This window comes from Heterocephalus glaber, unplaced genomic scaffold (assembly GCF_053883595.1).
Source record: "Heterocephalus glaber isolate CG9 unplaced genomic scaffold, H.glaber_assembly_v1.0 deba00001600, whole genome shotgun sequence".
Classification (NCBI taxonomy): domain Eukaryota; kingdom Metazoa; phylum Chordata; class Mammalia; order Rodentia; family Bathyergidae; genus Heterocephalus; species Heterocephalus glaber.
The window spans coordinates 16716571-16740245 of NW_028258372.1; the positions used below are offsets into that span (position 1 = coordinate 16716571).

General features: G+C 40.1%; 1 protein-coding gene across 11 annotated transcripts in view; it reads right to left on the reverse strand.

The window, feature by feature from the left end:
* Abl2 (ABL proto-oncogene 2, non-receptor tyrosine kinase) overlaps positions 1-23675 on the reverse strand; it is a 143720-nt gene that overhangs the window by 19990 nt on the left and 100055 nt on the right. For 5 of the 11 annotated variants that reach the window (XM_004853360.4, XM_004853358.4, XM_087194377.1 and 2 more), the window contains 2 exons: positions 17932-18102; positions 7616-17448 (listed from right to left, as the gene is read on the reverse strand). In XM_004853360.4, coding sequence (XP_004853417.1) covers positions 15737-17448; positions 17932-18102 — 1883 coding nt within the window. In that variant the 3' untranslated portion in view covers positions 7616-15736. Of the gene's footprint in view, positions 1-1392; positions 5805-7615; positions 17449-17931; positions 18103-23675 lie in introns of those variants that run through there. The other 6 variants (XM_004853363.4, XM_004853361.4, XM_004853362.3 and 3 more) reach the window with 3 other exon arrangements.

Here is a 23675-nt window from a genome sequence, read left to right on the forward strand (position 1 = left end):
AATCAAGGGTTTCCATTGAAGAAAAGTCTATTTAGTTAGCTGATGAGTAAGGCAGCTAGGTAGGGGAAGGGCCTTTGATGGAGTTGGGTGATCAGCCATATTGATAAGAATTAAAATAAGAATAGACAGTGAACTAGGACTTTGGACCAAGAATGAAGAAATGCAGCCCCCTCCCTACTATAGGGAGTTCCCCCCACTTTCTACTAAGCTTCTGAATTTTAAGGTATTTAAAATGGAAAATAACCATTTTTTCCCCCTCTAAAATCCCAGTTTCCTTTAAACCCTACAGGTTGAAGAACTGGGTTAAAGAGTCTGATTTCCAACTGGTGATTTTAAATCCACAGAGCCACCTAAGATAGGTGGCCACTAAACAACTGGGCATTTCCTGTGGCCTGCTTATCCATATTAGCTCTGGATTGAGGGGCCATGTGGCCACACACTTGGAACCCCTTCTGGAAATCCAGAAGCTATCCTTTTTTTTTTTTGGTAACAGAGTTCGAACTCAGAACCTTGGGCTTGCAAAGCAGATGTCTGAGCTAAATCCTCAGCCCCAGAAGCTATTCTTATTTCCAATAAATAAAAAAAACCCCTAACATCCGCCATTGGTTTGTGACTTCATTTTTCATTTGTGGAACCATAAGCTCCATCCACACAGGTAACACACAATCCCTTCCCAAGCTGGATAATTTGCACAGAACTCAAGCAAATACTGCTGGCAGCCATTATAAAGGATACAACTCAGGAACAGCTGATAGAAGAGCTGCATAGAGCAGAGCGCTTTGGGTCTGGCAGTGGTGCTGAGGCAGGAGATTCAGGCTAAGCGAGTGGGCATGATCTGTCAATGAGGGACATCCAGGAGATGCATAGAAAATCAGTTCCCAAGGTCCTGCACGTGGGACTCATGAGAACTCCAGCAGGTTCTGGCTAGGATGGCTTAGATCATCTATCAGTCAGCCTGAGGAGTGGGAGGTATAAAAAACAGCTGCCATTAAGTACTTGGCCCCTGTGCTGTCTTGGCCACCCTGTAGAGTGTACTTCTTTCCCACACTCCCTCTTGCAGTGCATATTTCTTCTCCTACCTTTAATAAATGTAAAACCTTGCTATCATTTTTCCTTGTTTTGTCCAATTCTTTGCTCAGGACAAGAAGACCCTAGAAAGAATCTCTAGAAGTAGTCCTGAGTCCCCAGGATCCCAGAACTCAGTAACAGTGCAGATCTTCCATGCCCACTTCTAGGTTCCACTCTACCAGTACCACCATGTATTTAACCAACCTGGAAGCTCTCCGAAAACCATCATTTGTTTGTTATTTTTTGGTACCGGGAATCAAACTCAGGACCTTGTGCTTGTGAGGCAGGTGGAGGCACCAATGAGCTAAATCCCCGGTCCCATCATTTGTTAGTTTTATAGAGGCTTTATTATGTATTCACAATTGATGAATCATTGGCCACTGGTGATTAAGTCAATCTCCAGTCCCTCTTCTCTGCCAACAGTGGGGCTGAAAAAAAGTAGGGGTGTGAGGCAGAAAGTTCCAAATTTCTTATCACATCGTTGCTTCCTCTTGCAACCATCCCCAATTCTTCAAGAGTCAATCATTAGTACAAACTTTGGTAGGGGTGAAAAGGGATTGTAAATAACAAAAGATGTTCCTCTCACCACTAGGAAAATTCCAAGGGTTTTATGAATACATGTTATAAAACAATGTCACAAGGTGTTTAATAAAAACAAACCTAATAAAACTGTGTTAAATTTCTTGCTCAAAGTTACAAAGTTAGCAGGTTGATGGAATGGGGATTCAACCCCAAGAAGTTTGACTCCATCTTCTGTGCTTTAATGATGTTTGTTTCTAGAACTAATTTCCTTACCAAATGCTAGATCAGGTGTGGATAAAGTGACAATACAAAGAGGGAGAAGATCACAATGGGAGATTCTCTCTGGAAGATTCTAAAAACAAAACTTCTTAAACTCAACTGAAAATGGATGGAAGAAGAGGAAAAGGAGTGTAAAGAGGTATATAAACTCTGCTTAAAACCCATTCTAACTAACCTAATTGTCTATTTGTACCTAGTTAAGGTAACTTCTAAAAGCAGTAACTCATTAAAAACTTTTTAAATACAGAGTCAACACGAACGTAATGTTCGCTTTTGAGCACCTACAGTCTATTAATACTGTTCTGGCGCAAAAGATTTTTAGAACTTATTTGGAGTTTCCCTCAGAATAGATTTTGAGAGAATTAAAATTTCCTATACGATCACCTCCTATTGGTGACACAGACAACACACACAGACACTTTGTATGCACCAGCCTGGGCTCCAGAAGATGCCTTGTGTCCACTTCCAAAAATGAAGACATGATGTAGAAAACAACCATCTCCTATTCAATAAACTAGGAACCAACAAAATGGCAGTAGTAAGTCCTTACCTATCAATAATTACCTGGAATATAAATGGACTAAATTTTCCAATTAAAAGGCAGAGAGGCTATAGGGATTAAAAACAGGATCTAACAGGGCCGGGGATTTAGCTCAGTGGTTCTGCCACCTGCCTCGCAAGCACAAGGTCCCAAGTTTGATCCCCAGTACCAAAATATTAAAATTTAAAAATAAATAAATAAAACAGGATCTAACAATGGCTTCAAGAAGACATGTCACTGTTAAGAATGAAACTGAAGAGCTTTAAAAATTACGAATACAAGGTAAACTATTTGTCCCACTTCTTCATGCTCAGAGTGACAACTGCAACCCACAGCTCTGGCACCAAGGAAGTTTCAACAGAACGAGACTTTCAACATTGTTCTGGACTAGCTGCTGGGCCAAAGCCTGGCTAAAGCCTGGCCAAATCTACATTCCCTATTTCCTCACTTTTTTGGGAGGGGTACCAGGAATCAAACTCAGGGTCTCGCAATTGCCTGGCAGGTGCTGTGCCACTGAGCTACATCCCCAGCTTTTCCTCACTTTTATTTTATCCCTCCTTTTTTATTTATCCTTCTAAGTGTTTGGCTAGATTGTGAATAAACTCATTTTTCCTTTTGTATAGGCTTTTACTCTTGATGTTGGGTAGGCAAATGAATCCAGATAGTTGGGGTCCAAATTCAGGCCTCTGGCTAGGTTCCCATAGCAAGGACAAACATAGACTGAAAGTGAAGAGATGGAAAAAGATATTTCATGTAAATGGAAACCAAAAGAGAGGAATGAAAATATATATATATATATATATATAAAATTAAAAACCATAAAAGAGACAAAGATGTCATTATGCAATAATAAAGGGTCAACTGTGAGGATGTAAGAATTTTAAATATGTATGTATCCAGCAATGGAACACCTAAATTATATAAAGCAAACATTAACAGATCTAAAGGGAGAAACTACAATACAAAAATAGAAAAAATAACACCCTCTTAGAGCAATGGACAGATCAGACAGAAAATCAACAAGAAAACACTGAATTTAAACTGTACTCTAGACCGAATGGGCCTAACCATTTATTTATGTAACATCCCATCCATTAGCTGCAGAACACACACTCTTTCCAACTACACATGGGACATTCTCCAGACACATCATATATTAGACCACAAAACAAGTCCTAACAAATTAAAGAAGACTGAAGTCATATACAGTAATTCTTTTTCCTTTTTCTTGAAACAGGATCTTACTCTGTAATTCAAGCTGGCTTTGAACTCACAGCCCAGGCTGGCCTCAAATTCAGAGATCCTCCTGCCTCAGCCTCCTGAGTGCTGGGACTACAGGTGTGCACGCCCACATCTGGCTCTCAAGTAATTTTTCTGATCACAATGGCTAAAACTATCCAGGGATGTAGCTCAGTGCCACTGTGCCTGCCTGGCAAGTGCAAGGTCCTGAGTTCGATTCCCAGTATGGAGGGGATTAACAATGTCTAAAAACTAGAAATCAATGTGGGGTAGGGACTTTGGAAACTACAAATACACAAAAATTGAGCAACATGCTCTGGAACAACTAATGGGCCAATGAAGAAATTAAAGGAAAATTTAAAAATTTCTTGAGACAAAATTAAAACACAACATAACAAAACTTAAATGATACTGCAAAAGCAGTTCTAAGAGAAAACTTCATTTTCATTTATTATTATTATTTTGTTTTTTTGAGACAGGGTTTTACTGTGTAGCCCAGGCTGGCCTTGAACTTGGCAGTGATCCTCCTTCCTTCGCCTCCCAAGTGCTGGGATTATAAGCCAGTGTTACTACATCTGGCCTAAGAGAAAACTGTAGCAATAAATGTCTATATCAAAAAGATCTTAAAAGTAAATAAACAAAAATATCTCAAACAACCTACCACTGCACCTCAAGAACCTAGGAAAGCAAGAACAAACTAAACCCAAAATTAATAAGAAGGAAAGAAATAATTAACATCAAAAAAGAATGAAATGGACCTTAAAAAACACAAAAGATCAGGGCTGGGGATTTAGCTCAGTGGTTCCGCCACCTGCCTTGCAAGCGCAAGGTCCCGAGTTCGATCCCCGGTACCAAAAAAAAAGACAAAACAAAAAAAACCACACAAAAGATCAAGAAATGAGCTGGTGTTTTTGAAAAGATAAACATAATTAACAAACTCTTATCCAGACTAAGAAAAAGAAAAAATGAAACTTGAAAAAAGAGATATAACGGATGTCACAGAAACACAAAAGATCATATGATACAATTATGAGCAACTATACACCATCAAACTGGATAACAGAGAAGAAATGAATAAATTCCTGGACACATACAGCCTACCAAGATTAACTCATTAACTCATGAGGAAACAAAATCTGAACAGACCTATAATGGTTAATGAGCATTATGGTTTGGTCTAGATGTCCCCCCGCAAAGCCACATGCAGTGATAGGTGGGGCCTTTTCAGAGGTGGGTGTGATTTTTTTTTCTTTTGGTACCAGGGATTGAACTTGGGACCTTGAGCTTGCAAGACGGGTGGCAGAACCCTGGGCCAAGGGTGTGATTACTAAGTTAGTCCACTGATTAGTTTGACATAGTTCTGGGTAGAATTAAAGATGCCCCACACTGGGTGTGAGTGCTATCCACTCTAAGCGTTGGTAGGCCTGGCTAAGATATAAGGGACAGAAAGAGAGTTGGTCTCTGGTCCCTTGTCACTTGATTCCTTCTCCATGCCTCCCTGCCTTGGAGCCAGCCAACTATGCACTGAAACCTCTACAAACTGTGAGCCAAATAAACCTTTCCTCCTTTAACTTTAGGTGTTGGGTGTTTTGTCTTAGCAATGAGAAAAGAACTAAGACAATCAGTAATAAAAAAAAAAATTGCCCATCAAAGAAAACCCAAGGACTTGGTAGCTTCATGTTGAATTCTACCAATTAAAGAACCAATACTAGGGCTGGGGATTTAGCTCACTGGTTTTGTCACCTGCTGCACAAGCACAAGGACCCGAGTTCAATCCCTGGTACAAAAAAAAAAAAAAAAAAAAGAACCAATACCAATTCTACTCAAATTGTTCCAAAATACTGAAACTTAACTTTATGAGGCTCATTGTACATCACTTTGATACCAAAACCAGACAAGGATACAATAACAACAAAAAGAAAACTATGGGCTAATATCTCTGATGAACATAAATGCAAAAATCCTAACAAAATACTAGGAAACAAAATTCAACAGAACATTAATAAAGAGCATATATGGCCAGGCCTAGTAGCACACACCTGTTAATACCTGTAATCCCAGCACTCAGGAGATAGGCATGAGGATCCCAGCAAGTTCAAAGCCTGCAGAGGCTCCACAGTGAGTTCAAGGCCAGCCTGAACTACATAGTGAGACCCTGTTGAAACAAACAAACAAACAAACAAAGCAGAATAAAGGACATATATAATAACATGGATGGAACTGTGTGTCACACAACCTCACTCCTATGTGGAAATCTAAGAAAGTTGATCTTACAGAAGAGTAGAATGATTACCAGAGGCTGGAGAGGCAAGAGGGAAGGAAAGACAGGAGAGAGGCTGATCAATGGGCACTAAGTTATAGGTAGGAGTGAAAAGTTCTAGTAAGCTACTTAATAGTAAAGTGACTTCAGACAACAACACATTGTATATTTCAACAAGCTGGCAGAAAGGACTCTGAAAATTTTCACCATAAAGAAATGATAAATGAGATAGGTTTAACCTGATTTAAACATTATATAATGTATACAATATCAAGACATCACGTATAGCTCATAAATATGTACTAGTTTATGTATTAGTTAAAATTTTTAAACTTAAATTTAGAAATAAAATGCACTTTCAGCAGGACTGTTTTAAATACATTATGATTATATATATAATCAGATATACATATATTCTTTAGAAATGTTGAAAAAATATACATACATATACGTACACACAAATTTAAAATAGAACTACCTTATGATCTATCAATCTCACTACTGGGTATATATCCAAAGGAAACGAAATCAGTATGTCAGAGAGATATCTGTATTCTCATGTTGTTTATTATAGCACAATTCACAGTAGTCAAGAGATAGGATCAACATAAGTTTCCATCAGCCAATGAAAGGATAAAGGAAACACACACACACACACACACACACAAATGGAACACCATTCAGGCATAAAAAATGAAATCCTGTCATGTGTAGCAACGTGGATGAACCTGCAAGACATTAAGTTAACTGAAATAAGGCACAGAAAGACAAATACTGAATGGTCTATTCAAATATGGTATGAAAATAAGCCGATTTCAGAGAAGTAGAGTAGAGAAGACTAGAGGATAGAGAGGGGAAGAGCTAAGTGAAATAACAAGAGACTGGTTAATGAGTACCACAAAGTTAGACAGGAGAAACTAATTCTGCTATTCTTTTGCACAGAAGAGGGATTACGGTTAAAAATACTGTAACTGAGTATTTCAAAACAGGTAGAAGAAAAATAAAAAATTTTAAAAACAGCTACAAGAGAGAATTTTGAAGGCTCCCACCACAGAGATACCAAATGTATAAGATCATGGATATTCTAAATACCCTGGTTTATTACACAATGCACACATGTATTAAAAGATCACACTATACCCTATAAATATCTACTGTTATTTATGTGTCCATCAAAAGCAAAGTTTTTTGTTTTTTGGGTTTTTTTGGTAATGGGGATTGAACTCCGGTCCTTTCACTTGAGCAGCAGGTGGCAAAACCACTGAGCTAAATCCCCAGCCCAAAAGGAAAGTTTTTTAATAAAAATTAAAAAAGATAAAAATAAAATGTTTTTAAGGGTCTATATTTACTCTATGAATGCTACTTTGGCTGAAAACATTTTTAGAACTTATTTGGAGTTCTCAGATGGATTTTGAGAGAATTAAATTTCCCTTTAGCCATCTCATATTAGAGACACAGATACTGAAGATACACACATAACCCACCTTATTATGTATACCAGCCTGGACTCCAGATGATCCCTTGTGTAAAAAAATGCAGTTCATCAAAGGACGAGGATTCATCCCAAAGAGGACACTGTAAAGGCTGTGCCAAAGGGAAGCGCATTAAACTCAGCTTCTTCCCCTTACAGGCATCTATTCTGTGTAGCTTGCCTACATTCCCTGTCAATTAAAATCAAGGGAGAAACACTCCAATCTCAAGGCTACTTTGCCAATAAAATATTGTAACCTTTATTTAAAACAAAACACAACTTGCAAACCTTGTAAGACAACAGGCAGAGAGCGGTCCCTTTCAAGGGCATCATTTATTTACATCAAGTTTAACACTGTTAGCAGTTCACAGTCAGACAACAGAGTGAGAGAATTAAATTAGAAAAACAAAGCAACTGAAAATATATTACAATAACAATTAAGAACAAATACCTGACAAAACTGGTAGTGTGACCCATGACTGACGCAGTTAAATCCCACTTTGTCTCACTGTGTACTGTGTCCTCTTAGCAATGCACACAGTGCCCAATGCTCCAGACCTCACCCTCTGCACCACATACACCTGCAGAGCACAACCTTTGGTATAAACATTAAATGAGTTTTAAAGAATTTGAATTGGCATGTTTTAGGACAAGGTTCTGTTATTCATCATGAAGTGTTCAAACATTTTTACCAAGAAAGCGCAAAACTGGGGTTTCTCCACTGATAGTCATTACACAATCAGATTGCAAGAAGGCAAAGTGTAGGGTCTACAAGGGAGACTGGGGTTGCATCTGCATTAATAGCTCAGTCCGCCAACACACCAGTCATGCCACTGCTTCTGTCCACTACAAAGAAAGATGTGATTTACTCCTCTTTCACTCATTCCCCCTCTTCTTAATGGGCACAGCAAGAGCATATGTGCACTTACATAAATGTATACCTTCATGTAGATGAGATGTGATGGGGTTTTTTTTGTATGGGGGGTCGAACTCAGGACCTCGCATTTGTGAGGCAGGTGCAGTGCCACTGAGCTAAATGCCTGGCCCTGTGATGGTTTTTAATTTCCCTAACGGGTTTTCAAATATATGCACCGAAGAACTATAAGGGTGAGTACCTCATTATCCTTTATAGTTTCTGAGTACTAATTTGCCTGGCTAATCAAGGTAATGTCTCAAGATCTCAGAAAATGCTTTTCATAATGGAGTCCTAAGTGGCTACAGTAAAAACAGGCTGTCAAAATGGAAGAAAGCTGTCTTATCTGTCCCTCACCTATCAGAAGCAGTTCTGTCTCCTGGCATTTTTGCCACTCACAATACATGGTATGGTTCTTGGAAATAAAATTGAGCAGTATTTGGGATTTTTTCATTGATAACTCTGAAGCATTGCAGTGTACTGCAGTATCTTCTAAATCAAGAATAAATTTGGCCTACCTCTTTATTCTTTTTGTGTTATAACGGCAAAAATTAGGTACCCAGATGTCAAAATTTTATTAACCCCAAGTCCCAATCTCCAGCTAAATTTTGTGATACCTAAATGATTTAAAACTCCTATTTGGAGGCTCAGAAGCAAATCTAATCAATTTCCAACCACAAAACTCCCTGTATTTCCTATCATAAAGCTTGCTAGCATTTGAATTTGCCTGCAACATGTCCTAAAGGGCTCACAGCCTGCTCAGAGTCCTCTATGCACACAGCTCAGCAGCTTAGTCATATGCAGGACCCTAAAACTTGCTGTTGTACGTACAACGATGAACAAAAAACCCCACAGGACAGAATTTAGATATCATAATTCTGCCTTGAATGTGGTATGGTCTAAGGACAGAGTTGTGCTTAGTCTTTCAACTTACAGTAGAGATCATCCATCCATCCATCCATCCATCCATCCATCCATGCATCTTTTAGGTGGTCTGCAAGTCTGAAGACACACTCAACATGACATCTGTTACCTCTGTCCATGTTAAAAGGACTCTGCTACTGTGTTCAGGTCGCTCAGCAATGGAGAAGTTAAAAGATACAACTTTTCTAGGAGAGGTAAACAATTTCAAATTTATAGTTGTACATAGGAGCAAAGAAGTAAGTGCATTTGGAAGGAGGGAGGGAAGGAACCAATGACAGCACCCTTCCCTCAGCTCCAAATAGGATTGAGAAAAGTGCAGCAACCTGCCACATCAGCATTCTGTGTGAGGAAAACACCTCAAGTGGGGCAGTCACTGACATAGGCTGAGACCCAGTGAAGCGCATTTCTACCAGATCTAATTCAACACTTAATGCAAAATCAACCCAGCAGACAACACTTTTCCTTTGCAAGACTCAGAAACCCATCTTTGAAGGCACAAATCTCTACGGGTGACCTCTGCCACCCCAAGTCAGCTTAGAATCAAACTAACCTGCTGTCGGCCTCCTTACCCAAGGAGAACCAGAGAAACTTCTTACCCTGATTACACAGGGTAGAGCCCTTCCTAAATCCTGGCCTTTGGATCTAAGATAGTAAGTCAGACATGGAACTCTCATCTTAAATACACTCAAGACAGACCACGTGACGCAGGTGGGTGGCACAGAGAACAGCAGCCCCAGAACAGAAACACATGAGCTGGACATTTCAATAAGCCTTCCCAAAGACAAGCTGGAGCTGAGTGTCTCCCCTGAGTGACTGTTCTGCAGCAGCCTGATCCATGGCCCTGAAACCTACCCATGCTTCCTTAGCAACAGGTGAGCGGAGTGAATGGCAGTGAAGTTTGCCAACTGTAGTTGTGCTGAACAGGGCAGATAACTGTTACTCCAGGGACTACTGACTTGCTCCCCCACAACGCCAAAAGCTAGTCTTGCATTCAATTTTTAAAAGTCTAGTAACTGGAAAACTGGAACTCATTCCAAATAATGAAGAGACCTTTGACTGTTAAAGAACAGATTTTAAAGCAGCCCAAGGCCTCACCTCTTGACTAGTGAGGCTACAGCTAGCAGCATTTTCCCCAGCTGTCACATGGAAGGTGCAGGGACCCTTGGGCTGCCTATGTCAAGCCTGTCAGCAAACAGACGCTCCCTTGGAGTAGCCCACAAATTCCAAGCTGAAGCAAGAATTTTCAAAGGTGCTCAGCTACTGGCTTGGCAGAAACTAAGACAGAGATACAGTGGGAGTCTTTCAACCCAAGAGAGGAAACTTAAGCCCAGAGACCTACCTCTGAAAGAAGTACTGACCATTACATGCTTCAGGCAGAGATGGACCCCAGAACCAGGTAGAGCAAGTTAATGCAAGCAAGATGACAAAACCCAAAAATCACCAGAAACAAAAATATAGACAACCCTGTCAGGCCAATATGAACTCCTATTGGAGGCATAGCCTGCTAATGACATCAGTAGCAAAAATGGAAAGGAGTAAGAGAGGTAAGGATGTAGTGTAGCTGTAACTCAAAAGTAGCCACCACTGCCATTTATTCTTGAGTATTTCATAATCTAACAAGCGGATTAAGTTCAGCTACTCATTTTAGAATGAAGATACCATAGATGATAAACGTCAATGCCATTTTCTAGTGGGAAATCCTATAAAAGCAAAAATGCAAGTGCACTGGTTCTATGGCCATCCAGCCTCCTTCCCTACCTCCTCTCCCAAACTCTCACAGAACTACGCAGGACATAGGTTTAAAAAGACACTGTCAACACCAACAGGTAACAAGTCTGCCCCTACCACATTTAAGATGTTAATGGCTGTGTAGGGAGAAATAAATGTTCAAGAGTAAGAGGGCTTCATCCTTCTTGAGTTAAGGTCCTTGAAAGAGCTTCTCTATTCTGAAGTGAATACTCTTTACTGCTTTTAAAGATCAGAATTAAGCCAAAAAGTTGGTCCCTATTTTTGTGAAGCTATTCAGCATGAACAACTTTAGCAAAACACTATAGTTTTTATATTTATAAATGTGATAAATTACAGAGGTGATGCTTTATATATCTGCAGTTTCAGGTCCCACACAGGTAAAAGTCTTTAAGTCAATCATCCTCTAATCCAATGTTTTATCTTCTACACAGACATTCATAATACAACTTTATAGTTATATTAGATACTCTCTCAAAGTGCTTTCATGTACATTATCTCACAGTCACTAAAATGATACTGAACAATATTTTAAGAAAAAGGAATGTAGGACTAGTTTGTTTTTAAACTTGTTATTTCCTTACTACAAAGTGCAGGACTCTGTGTTGCTAAGGTCAGTCCAAAAGAATGCCCCATATAATCTTTTAAATTACTGAGTTCTCCTGAATGCTTCTTTTGCTAGTGTCGCCATTATTCAACATTCAAGCCCCTTAAGGTTAGACTGTGCTGGGAGCATGTGCTTTAGAAGTGTGCAGATTGCAGACTGATTGTCTAGCTGAGCCACTTTTTTTTGCAGTGTTTCACAAGGCAGCAGGCATGTTGGAAAGATCCCATAACCAGAAGTCAGGAGACCCGAATTCTAACCTCAGCTCTGTCACTAACAAACTCTTTTGGATAATACTAGTAACTTAAACATCTCTAGTTTCATAACCTATTAAGAAAAAGATATCAATAGTTTTCAAACAATGTGAGCTTTCTGGTACACATGGAGAGATCCTTGGAAAACACACCGACCAAGACTTCATTCCATTGTTAATTCTGATCTGGGGTGGGGCTATTTAATCAGGGTTTTTTTAATCCTTAAGGGATTCCGTTGCACATTTCTGGATTAGGTATTATTAGCAGTTAGCATTTATGGAGTGCTCATTGTGTGCCAAGCACTTGAGCTAAGAATCTTATGAACTTTTATTTCATTTAATCCTTACAACAACCCTGAGATAGTGACTATTTATCCCTGTGTTACAATGAGGAAACTGAGGCCAAGGGAGGTTTAAAAAGTTGCTTCCTAGAATGGCTGTAGAGCGAGCCTGAACACCAGACCAGTATCTAAACTGCATCCTTTAATCTCAAAAGCCCCCTGACTTTAGTTAAATAAATATGGGTTATGCCTTAGCAAAGTCAGCATGTTTTATTAACTGAGAATAAAGTTTTCAACTGAATTGTAAGAAAATTCCTAATTTAAACTTTTATTTTTTACAGTACAAGGAAATGGACCCAAAGCCTTTGCACTGAGAAATATCCCAGTCCTTTTTTAAATTTTGAGACAGGATCTCAATAAATTATTAAGTTGCTGGGTTCCAACTTCCAATCCTCCTGCCTCAGCCTCTCCGAGTGCTGGAAAGGGTTTCCACGACAACGATCGCTATGTATAGAGGTCATCTAGAAAAACACTAAATAAATTTTTTGCATACCAGACCCAATAGCTTCGTACTGATGTCAGTGTACTGTAAGAACATGTGCAAGAGTTTTTTAAGGCTAAATCTCTGAAAATCACGATTGGAGTGTGCAGGAAAATGTAAATATTTTAATTTTACACCGTCTTTTAAGAGAATACTTTGTGTTAAGTACAATCAAGATGTATCCAACATGAAACACAGCATTTTTAAGGTGGGAAATCTAAATTGTAATCACATTATCTGTTCATGAAAACAATCAGGCTGTGGCATATATATATATATATATATATAGATGGACAGATATATCCAATTTAAAAATTTGTCAACACTGTACAAAAGCTTTTTCTCTTGCTATCTGCTTTCAGACTGGATACAATTAAACTGTAAGTTTCTAGAAGCAGTTTTCTGTTTTAGAGTCAAACATTTTCTTTACATCAGGTTTTTTTAGGCTAATCCTTTTCAAGTAGAAAAAGGAAAAACCTAAATTTTACTTTTATAGCAAGTTGACAGTGCCTCTTTAACCTGAACCCTAAACCCTCAACTCCTGAAGTTACACAGTTCAAGGATCATGTGGATGGTATGCTACAATACTTATTACTCATGACAGTGTACAGAAAAATCAATTCAATTTATGAATTTACTGAGCACCTACTGTGTGCAAGACAGAACTAGGTGCTGTCCCTGAGTAAGACAGAGCCCCTACCCACCACCTTTAAGACTGTTCTTCGGTGAGAAAACTAGGGAGCTGAAATACACTCAGTAGTGTTTCCCAATGCTTATTTTCAGAACTCTTAGAAAAAAAATAGAGCCTTTGCTTTTAAAAAAAAAAATCTCCTGAAAACAATTGTAATCCCTTTGCATTCCACAATGACAGGGATAAACTTAAAAAGCAGCATAATAATGTTCTAAAATTTTAGCTTTCCCCTCCCCACTTTTAAAAGACTAACTGCTAAAAGTCAGTTCAAGTTTATGGTCTGATGAGGGGAGAGGTAACGAAGAAGGTAGGAAGGAGGACTGGTAGGTTAACCTGATCACCAGCCGCCTATTCTCAGCTGCAGGTACCACATTGGCAGGGTCACCTGACACCTGCCAGGATGCCCAGTATCTCCTCCCTGCTAATCCTCCTCTCAACCTGGGCCTCCTCTGAAGCAGCAATGATAAGAAGAATCAAAGTGTCCTTTCTTTCTAACAAAAACAATTTCTTCCTTGGTCAAAGACACCCAAATATAGTTTCCCCTTTACTATGCTACCCTGATTAATATAAGCTCAGCAGTTCCAAATTTCTTTAGTTTCTATTACTCAGCAAAGAAGAGAATGATAAATTCAACATAACAATACTGCATTAAAGAGCTTTTGCAGAGAGGCTCTCAAAGGGGTAGCTGATACACTTATTTGCAAAATACCCTTGAGAACATGTGGTTCTGTTACTTTCATTCAATAGATCAAGAGATGGAGCTATGGCTTAACAGTGGATGGATGACAGAGCCAGGGAGAAAGCTCAAAGCTCAGTGTTGAATTCCTATCTTCCTAGGCTAACATCCCTTTGAGAGAAAAAACATTTTTATTGGGTTCTCTTTAGAGAGTGTGTGTGTATGTATGTGGGGTTATAGAACTTTAAAAAAAAACAATGAAATAACTGAAATTAGACACAACACTAAGAACATCAGTAATATATTATCCATTCGATTCAGTTCCTTCCTAATTAGCTTCCACAATTATAACTGAGTAGGAAAGGAAAAGGCCTATTTTTCAAGTGCAAAATAAACTTAAGAGTTGTCATTAGGTTTCCAGGATCTAACTGGTCCTCCCTGAAAATGACCTACTCCCTAAATTATGCACTCATAGAAGAGAGGTGAAATGACAAAATAAATAAAAAATATCCCCAATATGAACTATACAAACAAACATGATGGGCACGGGGACAGAAATTTGAGAGGAGAAAAGCCTGTGAGAATAATAAGAGGGTAATTCAAGCACATAGGGAGAGAAAATGCCTTCTCCAACTTTCTACCCACATTGGGAGTAAGATGATAAAGGAGGAGAAAAGAACAGAAAAACAGCCATTATCACCAAGGCAACTTTTTCTCTCAGTCATGGGGCTCTGGACCTGGCTGTCCCTTTCAAGAAGGGATCAGCACCTTAGTACTGTATTTTAGTTGACAAATATAGAGCTGCTCAAGTCCTTTGCCAGTAGTCAGTATGCAGGGGCACTGTGTCAGGAAAGACTTCCCAATGAGAACCTGTAGTGACCACTATTTTCAAAATCAATGTTGGTTAATGCCCTGTATGCTGCCAAAAATAAAGGAAGACAGCCTGCCCAGGAAGAAACACCAAGGAGACTCCTATACCTATGGTTTACAGATAGCCACCAATAAGCAGAAAGTCAATACTGGTCCATTAGGAAATAATACAGTAGACTGGGAGACGTGACTGCTAATCAATGTCAGATTTTAGAAGGAGGTTTCAATCTCCCTGACTGAACTTCCCAGCATTCTTTACTTCCTGCAACAACTAATACATCAAGGTGAATCACAGACAGGGCCACATTTCCATTTCATTCTAGCAATCTTATCTGCAGTTCTTAATACAATAGTAATGACCCATGGAAACAAGGCAAGAAGCTGCTTCCAACAGCCTTGAACAAACCTCTGGATACATTCCCAGTTTTCCTTTCTTCCCTCCCACCAAATCTGTTAGGTGATCACTCTTAGTACCTACCAGAGCCCCAGGTCAATGCCCTCTTTTGTGGTACAGAATGACTGGGAGCAGCCCAGTCTAGCATTTCACATGGTTCCAAGTAGGGATGGGCTGCATTTCTTTCTTTATGAAACAAACTTTCTCCCTGATTTTCCAGTGCAGTTTCCAATTTTGTCCACTGCTGCCTTTCCCCCATCCAATTTATATCTCCTATATAATGTGATTTGCTTTTGTTACTTTTGAGATGAACCTGTAAACGTGAGAACTCAGGGATCTGAGGTACTTCACTTAAACACACTCAAGTATCAGTCTTTCAATTTGAAAATAGGAACACAGGAAAACAAGTCCCTTTCCCTCTCCCCTCAGAAATGTGTGCATCCTCCCACTAGGCAGACAGTGGCTACCTCTGTACCACATCGCTGATTTCCTGTACACATGACAATAAGTTATTAAGGACAGGGTTTCCCCCGGGCACACCGGCAGCTGCTGAAGATACCTGCAGCTCCTGCAAGCTGAGTTCCAGTTTGCTCACGGCCTCACGGAAGGCAAACTTGTTTCGAGTCTGAGGGATGCAGTCCACATAGCCTGAGCAGTAGTCGAGCAGCTGGTGCCCCGTATCTACCAGCTGGCTATTGGGCACAGGTTCCGTGATTGCACTGGACAGTAGGTCAGCACATTCTAGAAGAGCCTCTTTGCTGATTTTGTCTGCTGAGATTTTCTCAGCCGCCTGTTTGGTTTTTCTCAGAGCCACTTTAGTACCTGCTGTGCCATTGGCCATTTTGGCTGGCGAGATGGAAGGTGTGGGCAGAGGCACTTGAGGCGGAGGCATCACTGGCCTCCCAGCTTTCCCACCTACAGGCACTGCCCCTGGAGATGCCTTTTTCCCTCCTTCCTGTATTTCTGACATGGGCTGTCCTGCAGGAGGCTCTTCTCCGGGGTCTGGGCATACAGACGAATGCTGCAGTAGTCTCATCACTGGTGGTGGGGGTGGGGCACACTTTGGTTTTACCCGTCGGGGTCGGTCCTTGTCTCCAGAGGATGTGCCCTGATGCTCAGATAAGAGCTTGAATTTATTCCCCTGAGAGTCTGTGCCGATGAGCTGCACGTCAGCTGGAGTGTGTTTTAGGGTGGGTGAGATGAGGACTGGCACTTTGTGGTTGTGGGTGGTAGGGAGGATGGCTGTAGCCTTGGCTGGAGAAGACCAGCCTGGCTGCTCTCCATCCTCTGGGACTCCAGCCATCCCAAGTCGGGCCCCACCATTCCTCTCCTTGCCTTTGGGGGCAGCTGCCACTCCAGCCACTCCTATCCCTGCAGAGTCCTTCTCTGTAATGGCTGGGTCCCCAGAGAGGGTTCTCAGAGGAAGAGGTGTGGCTCCTCTGGGCAACAGTTTGGCTTTTGGTCTCTCCCTGGTTGGAGCAGCACCTTCCTCTGATTTTTTTGGAAGCATGTCATTGGCCCTGTCCACATTCTCTTCTGGCTGAGAAGAGGTGGACACTGTCCTTTCCAGCTGGAGCTTGGACCTCTGGCAGTTCCTGGGTAGGGTCATTGCCATCCTATCCTGCTCTGGAAGCCCTGAGGACATGGAAGATGTAGAGTTTGACCTTGGAAAAGGCTTGGAAGTGTCATCACTGGCTGTGGGTTTACCTGCTCGTAAGCCCAGTGTCTTTTTGATTAATCGAGGTGTAAAGAAGCCTGTGATGCCAGACCACCCACCCCCAGCAGTGCCACTGCCCCCACCCCCACCACTGTCGTCATTACAGAAATTCCTCTGGGCAAAGCTCCCCCCACAGCACTTGGGTGGCACCAGATTCGTCTCTTGCTGGGCAGGAGTGAAAGAGAACCCATCAGCATGCTGTAGAGAAGCAACAGATGAGAAGTTACCCGTGAGTTCATATTTCTTATGAGGCTGATTCTCCATTTCTCGGAAGGAGCTACTGCGTTTAGGGGGTGTGGGAGCATTTCTCTTTTTCATGAAGGAGCTGAAGAAGCCTCCCTTCCTATCCCTGGTGAAGCATGTCTCTTTGGCATCTTCCAAGAGGCTGCTGGGTGACTTATCTCTTTGCTTTCGAGGCAGGGCTGGGGACCCTCCAGTCTGTGTACTTCTAATGAACCCTGAAGAAAAATGGGCAATCAATAATGTGAAAGACAAGAAATGAATCCAGTAGAATTACAAAAGGTCTGTCAGCATCTAGTAAATGTTAGGTGTTGGCAGTACTGAGGAAATAAATTATCATTTCACAGTGGTTAATATTCCAAATGTGATAGGGATATAAATGGGGGGAGGGTAGTCTGTTGCTTATTACCTCAGTATTTAACTTGTCTTAAAAATGAATACAGCTCAGTGAAGTTTTTGCTAGGACTATGAAGACAGTAATTATTTGGGTGCCAGAATCTCAGGAAATGGAGTAGTGACAGAGATGCATGTTGAACCGATAGATCAGGACTGCTAGCACTGGCTACAATTGTCCAAGGAATAAAGTGGGAGGTAAAACAGATGCCATATTGTCCACAGGGAAGATGGACATAAAAGCATCATATCCTATGGTCTTTAAATAAGCAGTTTCTATTTCCATCTTCATGGCTAGCAACTCTTACCTGGTGCTGAACTGGAAGCAGGATTTTCTGTGGCATCTTGTGCCCCTTCAATGTTCTCCTTGTTCTCCGCCTTTTTTAGCGTCCGAGTTTTGGAAGGAAGTATAGGTAATCGGGGCAGATATGGAACAATAGATGAGGAGGAGGCAGCTCTCCCGAGCTCCTCAGCTACCTCTGTGAAGAAAACAACAGCACTGATAGAAACAAAAATTTTATGGAGAAAAGTTTTTCTTTTCAGAAAAGATATAGAACTGAAAAGGAAATGGAGTATAAAATAGTATATAAATGCAGCAAGGTGTAATGGCATGTGCCTATAGTTTCACCAACTTTGGTGGGTGGGGTGAATTGCTTGAGCCCAGGAGTTGGGCAATAGTGTGAGATCCCCTAATTAATTAACTAAAAATGGAATTACAGAGTATTTATTCCTTTGACTGGCTTCTTTGGTTCAACATAATGGTTGTAGAAGCACATGTTGTTGCAATTGGCAGGGTTTCTTTCTCATTGCTGTGTAGCATTCCAAAGTGTGATTATACTAAAAGTCATCTGTTTTCCTCTTGATGGATATTTAGGCTCTAGCCAGTTGTTAGCTAGTATGAGTATGTTTGTGTATCCTATGTGTCTTTTGGTTCACAATTCAACGGACATCTGTTTTGCATAAACCTAGAATTGGTAGGTCACAGGGTACACATGCAATCAGCTGTACTGGGTCCTGCCAATCCATCCCAAAATGGCTTTAACAATTTATACACACACTATAGAGTATAAAGGCTCTGCTTTCTTTGCATGCTTGCCCAAATTGGATGTTACTGGATATTTGGGTATGATTTTAATTGTAGCCATTCTGGTAGGCATGTCATAGTAGCTGGCTAGGGTTTAATTTGTACCTCTCTAGAGAGGAGGGATGTTGAGCACGGTTTCATATGGTTCGTGGTCAGCTGGACATCCTCACTTACTAAGTGCCTATTCAGAGTGAACAAAGTGGATAAATGTCTGCAGATATTTTAAATTTTTTTTTCCATATATAAAAAATTAACCTCAACCCTTTATTTCCATACATGAAAATAACTTGAAGGGATCTACGAACCTAAATATGAAAGTCTAAAAGTATAAAACTTTAAGAAGAAATTATAAGGGAAAATGTTTATGAATTCAGGGTAGGCAAGAACTACCTAGTATACAAAAGACATGATGTATAAAAGAAAAAAAGTGATAAATGAGATTCCATCAAAATTTAGAACTTTAAATGACATCATTAAAATGAAAAGTAGTCCTTAAACAGACCATATTTACAATGCATATAACCTATGACCAGAATACATAAAGAACTCTTACAGCTCATTAATAGACAACCCAATTAAAAAGTAGACATAAGATTATAAATAGCCAGTACGGCACAAGGAAAGGTGTGCAATTCTAGAATCAGAAAAATACTAATCAGTACAATAATAAGATTGAATTATACACTCATTAGGGAGATGAAGTTAAAAGTTTTAAAAGCCTTGTCATGACTTTTTCTTTTTGCTGGATTCTCCCCTTTTGTGTTTAATTTGTCACGCCCAATGGATTCATTCTGCTGGGTTTCCTGGGGTTGTGATCCTCACTATCTTCTCCTAGGGTATTGTCTAAAATTTTTTGGAGTGCTGGTTTGGTATTCATGAAGTTCCTGAGGTGCACTTTATCATCAAAGTATCTTATTTCTCCATCAATTTTGAAAGATAGTTTTGCAGGGTACATCAATCTGGGTTGGAGGCTGTTTTCCTTTAGGGCTTGAAATACATCACTCCAAGCTCTTCTTGCCTTGAGCGTTTGCATTGAGAAGTCTGCTGTGATTCTGATGGGCTTTCCTTTGTATGTGATTTGTTTCTTTTCTCTCACTGCTTGTAGAATTTTGTTCTTCTGTTGGATTTATGGAACCCTAACTATTATATGCCTATGTGTAGATTTTTTTTGATCAAGGCTATTTGGAGTCCTATATGCCTCACTTATCTGTATGTCAAGTTCTTTTCCCCTGCTGGGGAAGTTTTCTGCCATCACTTCTGTGAAGAGTTTTTTTATGTCATCTGCACGCTCTCCTCTTTCTTAATTGACTCCAATCAGTCTTATGTTATTCTTCTTTGCATCATCTAGCAGCTGCTGGACTGATTTCTCATGTTCCTTTACAATTTTAAAGCAATTTTTCTTTTCCTCCTCACTAACTGCAATCTTTTCTTCTATATGTGAAATTCTATCCTCACACTGGTTCATTCTTATGCGTAGACTTTCGATGGAGTTTTTAATCTCCTGGAAATCTGTTTGCATCTGTTTTATGGATTCCATTTGTTTCCTATGTTGGGATTTCATCATGTTCCTCAGATCCTCTATTTTTATATCTGTGTCCTCTCTAGATTTATTCATCATGTCTTGCACCATGAGCAAAATTTTTGCTGTTGTCTGAGTAATTATTTCTGATTTCATTTTTCCCAGATCCTCTTTTGTTGCCAGTTCAGAGTCCAGGTGGTTGAGTATCAGACTGTTCCATCTTGTTTCCCTTTGGGGTTGCTACAGGTGATCCAGTCTGTTTTTGAGGCTTGTTTACGTGTCTTCTCATTTCCATGGGGGGTGGGGTGGGGGCGGGGTGCTTCTGGTGCCCATGCAGCTCAGCTTCTCTGCCCTAGGAGCTCGGGATGGCGGTGGGGGAGCTTGCTTCCGGGTGCTGGGACTGGCTCAGCTTCTCTGCCCTAGGAGCTTGGGATGGCGGCAGGGGAGCTTCCTTCCAGGTGCTGGGACCAGCTCAGCTTCTCTGGTTTAGGAGCTTGGGATGGCGGCGGGGGAGCTTGCTTCCAGGTGCTGGGACTGGCTCAGCTTCTCTGCCCTAGGAGCTTGGGATGGTGGCCAGATATTTTAATTTTTAGTATTTTAATTTTTTTGTACCTTGCACCAAAGAAGGAGGGTAATTACAATTCAGGCTCTTGAAAAAGTGTTCATCCCATTTGTAAGCCTTGCCTGATTTAAAGCTTGGCCATGGGTTTTGCAACTTTTACTGAGGCAAAGACATACTTTGCTCTCCATTCCTGAACAAAAATGAAGTAAATAACATCAATTAAGTTGTGAAATTTTGTAATTATTTTATAACGGTTTTTGGTAATTATCTTAAAAATCAGCCTCTCATAAGAGTGGGTACATGGCACATAATCCAAGCCATACCAATGGGATTCCTCTCGCATATGAGGCACAGCATCTGGAGCCAATCTCTATTCTGATCATGAGCTCTAAAGGCATGACTTCAATGACGTTGGCACTATGTCCCACATCACTGGGAAGAGTGTAAGGATGATCAATGCAGAAGCAGAAATAAACAAATTGGATGGGAGTGGGTGTGGGAGTGAGAGGGAAAGCTACTTGAGTGCATGGCTTCAACCATCTCTATTTCCCAAAGCCTGTAAGTTATAAGCCAATAAACCTCCCTTTTACTGCCTAAGAAAGTTTGAGTTGGTTTTCTTTCACTTACATCTGACTAATAAATACATCCTTTTCTTTCTTTTTTGTACTGGGGATTGAACTCAGGACCTTGCGCTTGTGAGGCCGGCGAGGAGACACTGAGCTACATCCCCAGCCCCAATATATCCTTTTCAATGTAGGGATGTGACCATCAATTGTGACTGTCAACTTGGTTGGATTAAGCGATGCAAGCAGAGTAGTAAAGTACACTTCTGGCTGTGTCTAGGTGGAGGCATGCTTTAAAGGGTTTATCTCTTGCGGGCGCTGTTTGCTTGCTCTGCTTCCCAGGCACAATGAACTAAGCAGCTTTGCTCTACCATGCTCTTCTGCCATATTTCTGCTTTGAACCCTGGCAGCCATGGACTGAAACCTCTGAAACCTGAGTCAAATAAATCTCTCCTTGGGCTGGGGATTTAGCTCAGTGGTTTTGCCGCCTGCTGTGCAACCTCAAGGACCTGAGTTCAATCCCTGATACCAAAAAAAAAATACACACACACACACACACACACACACACACACACACACACACACCTCTCCTCCTTTAAATTGCAGATGTCAGGAATCTTGTCCAGCTACAGGAAAGCTAACCAATACAAGAGATTATGTCTTACCTGTGTCTCCTGACCTAGTATAATGCCTGCCTCAAATGAAATAATCAATAAAATGTGGGTTGAATAATGTTAAATTCCTTTTTAAAACAATTTTGAATTGAAACTAGTCTTAAAAAATTGATGTGTTGGTGTTCTAAAGAGACTCATTTTGGGGCTGGGGATTTAGCTCAGTGGTTCTGCCACCTTCCTCGAAACCTCAAGATCCCGAGGAGTTCAATCCCCAGTACCAAAAAAAAAAAGAGACTCATTTTGTTTTGGTTTTGAGATAGAGTCTTACCATGAGCTCATGCTGACTTTGAACTCACTATGTAGCCCAGGCTGGACTCAAATTCATAGTGATCCTCTTGCCTCAACCTCCCAAAAACTAGGATTATAGGCGTGTGTCACCAAACCAAGAAATAAGGAGTGTGTGTGTGTGTGTGCGTGTGTGTGTGTGTGTGTGTGTGTGTGTGTGAGGCAGGCATCGGAACCAGAGCTAAATCCCTGGCCCAAGGATTCATTTTTAAGAGAAGCAGAAATATTGAATTAAGGACTCAAGAGAGATTAGAAGTTGATGTAAAGTACAAGAAATGGACCCTATGTTCTGGCTGATGTTCACCATTTCTAGTACTTTGATTCCATAGGAAATAAAGCATGTAGGAGAGTGCTGTGACAGGCACTTCAACTTATACAAGTGTAATATATCAAAGGACGAGAAAGTATTTTTCATTAAGCTCTGATACTGTACTTCTCTTTTCCTTTTCTTCTTAGTTGATGTTCCTTTAGCTGATAAATCACTAAGAGAAGCAGACAAAAAAATCAACTTGCCCGATTTCCTCTTTGAATATTTTAAAACTGGAACTTAGTCAACTCTGTTCAATTTATGAAGGAAAGGAAATATTTGAAATATATGCACAAAATACAAGAACTACTATCACAGTATCTACTAGGCAGATGAAACTAAGAATTATATATTTTTAGCTCTCTAGAAATAGGCACTCTCCTTAAACAAGAAAGTTTATTATTTAACTTTTGTGGATAACTTTAGAAGTATTATATATAAAAGAAACTGCATGTGTCCATACCCTTGTTTTTGAAATAAGGAAAGGCTTATCTCTGCTGAGAGCTTAACTTACTCTAAACCCCTTTCCCTCTCAATTAGTATGATTAGTCAATTATATTAATTATATTAAAATTTTTAAATATTCAATTATGTAGTTATAATGGTTAACAGCCCACTAGATGTTTAAATTGTCCTTAGTTTTTCAATATTATAAAGTATACTGATGGACTTTTGTTCCCTTTATATCCTTATATAAATTTCCAGAAATAAAAATTTCTAGACACTGCTTTTACAACTTGATTTTGTCTTGATGTGGTTTGAAGAGAGTATTTTTATACTCTGTATTTTCCTCTTCTCTTCCTTTACATATCATAAATGGTATGTAAAGAACTATCAAACATTAATTTTCTTTATAGTGAGAAAGAATGAATTTCTAATAAAAATGTAATTTCAACATTAAATACACAAGACAGAGAAGTAAGTCATAGTTCAAAAAGGGCAAAAAAGCAACAACATAATAATAATGGCCAATCATTAACTTGGTATCTTGAAATAGTCACAAACTAACTGTAGGAGCTGACCATTTTCGAAATGTAATTATTGTCACCCCCACCCTG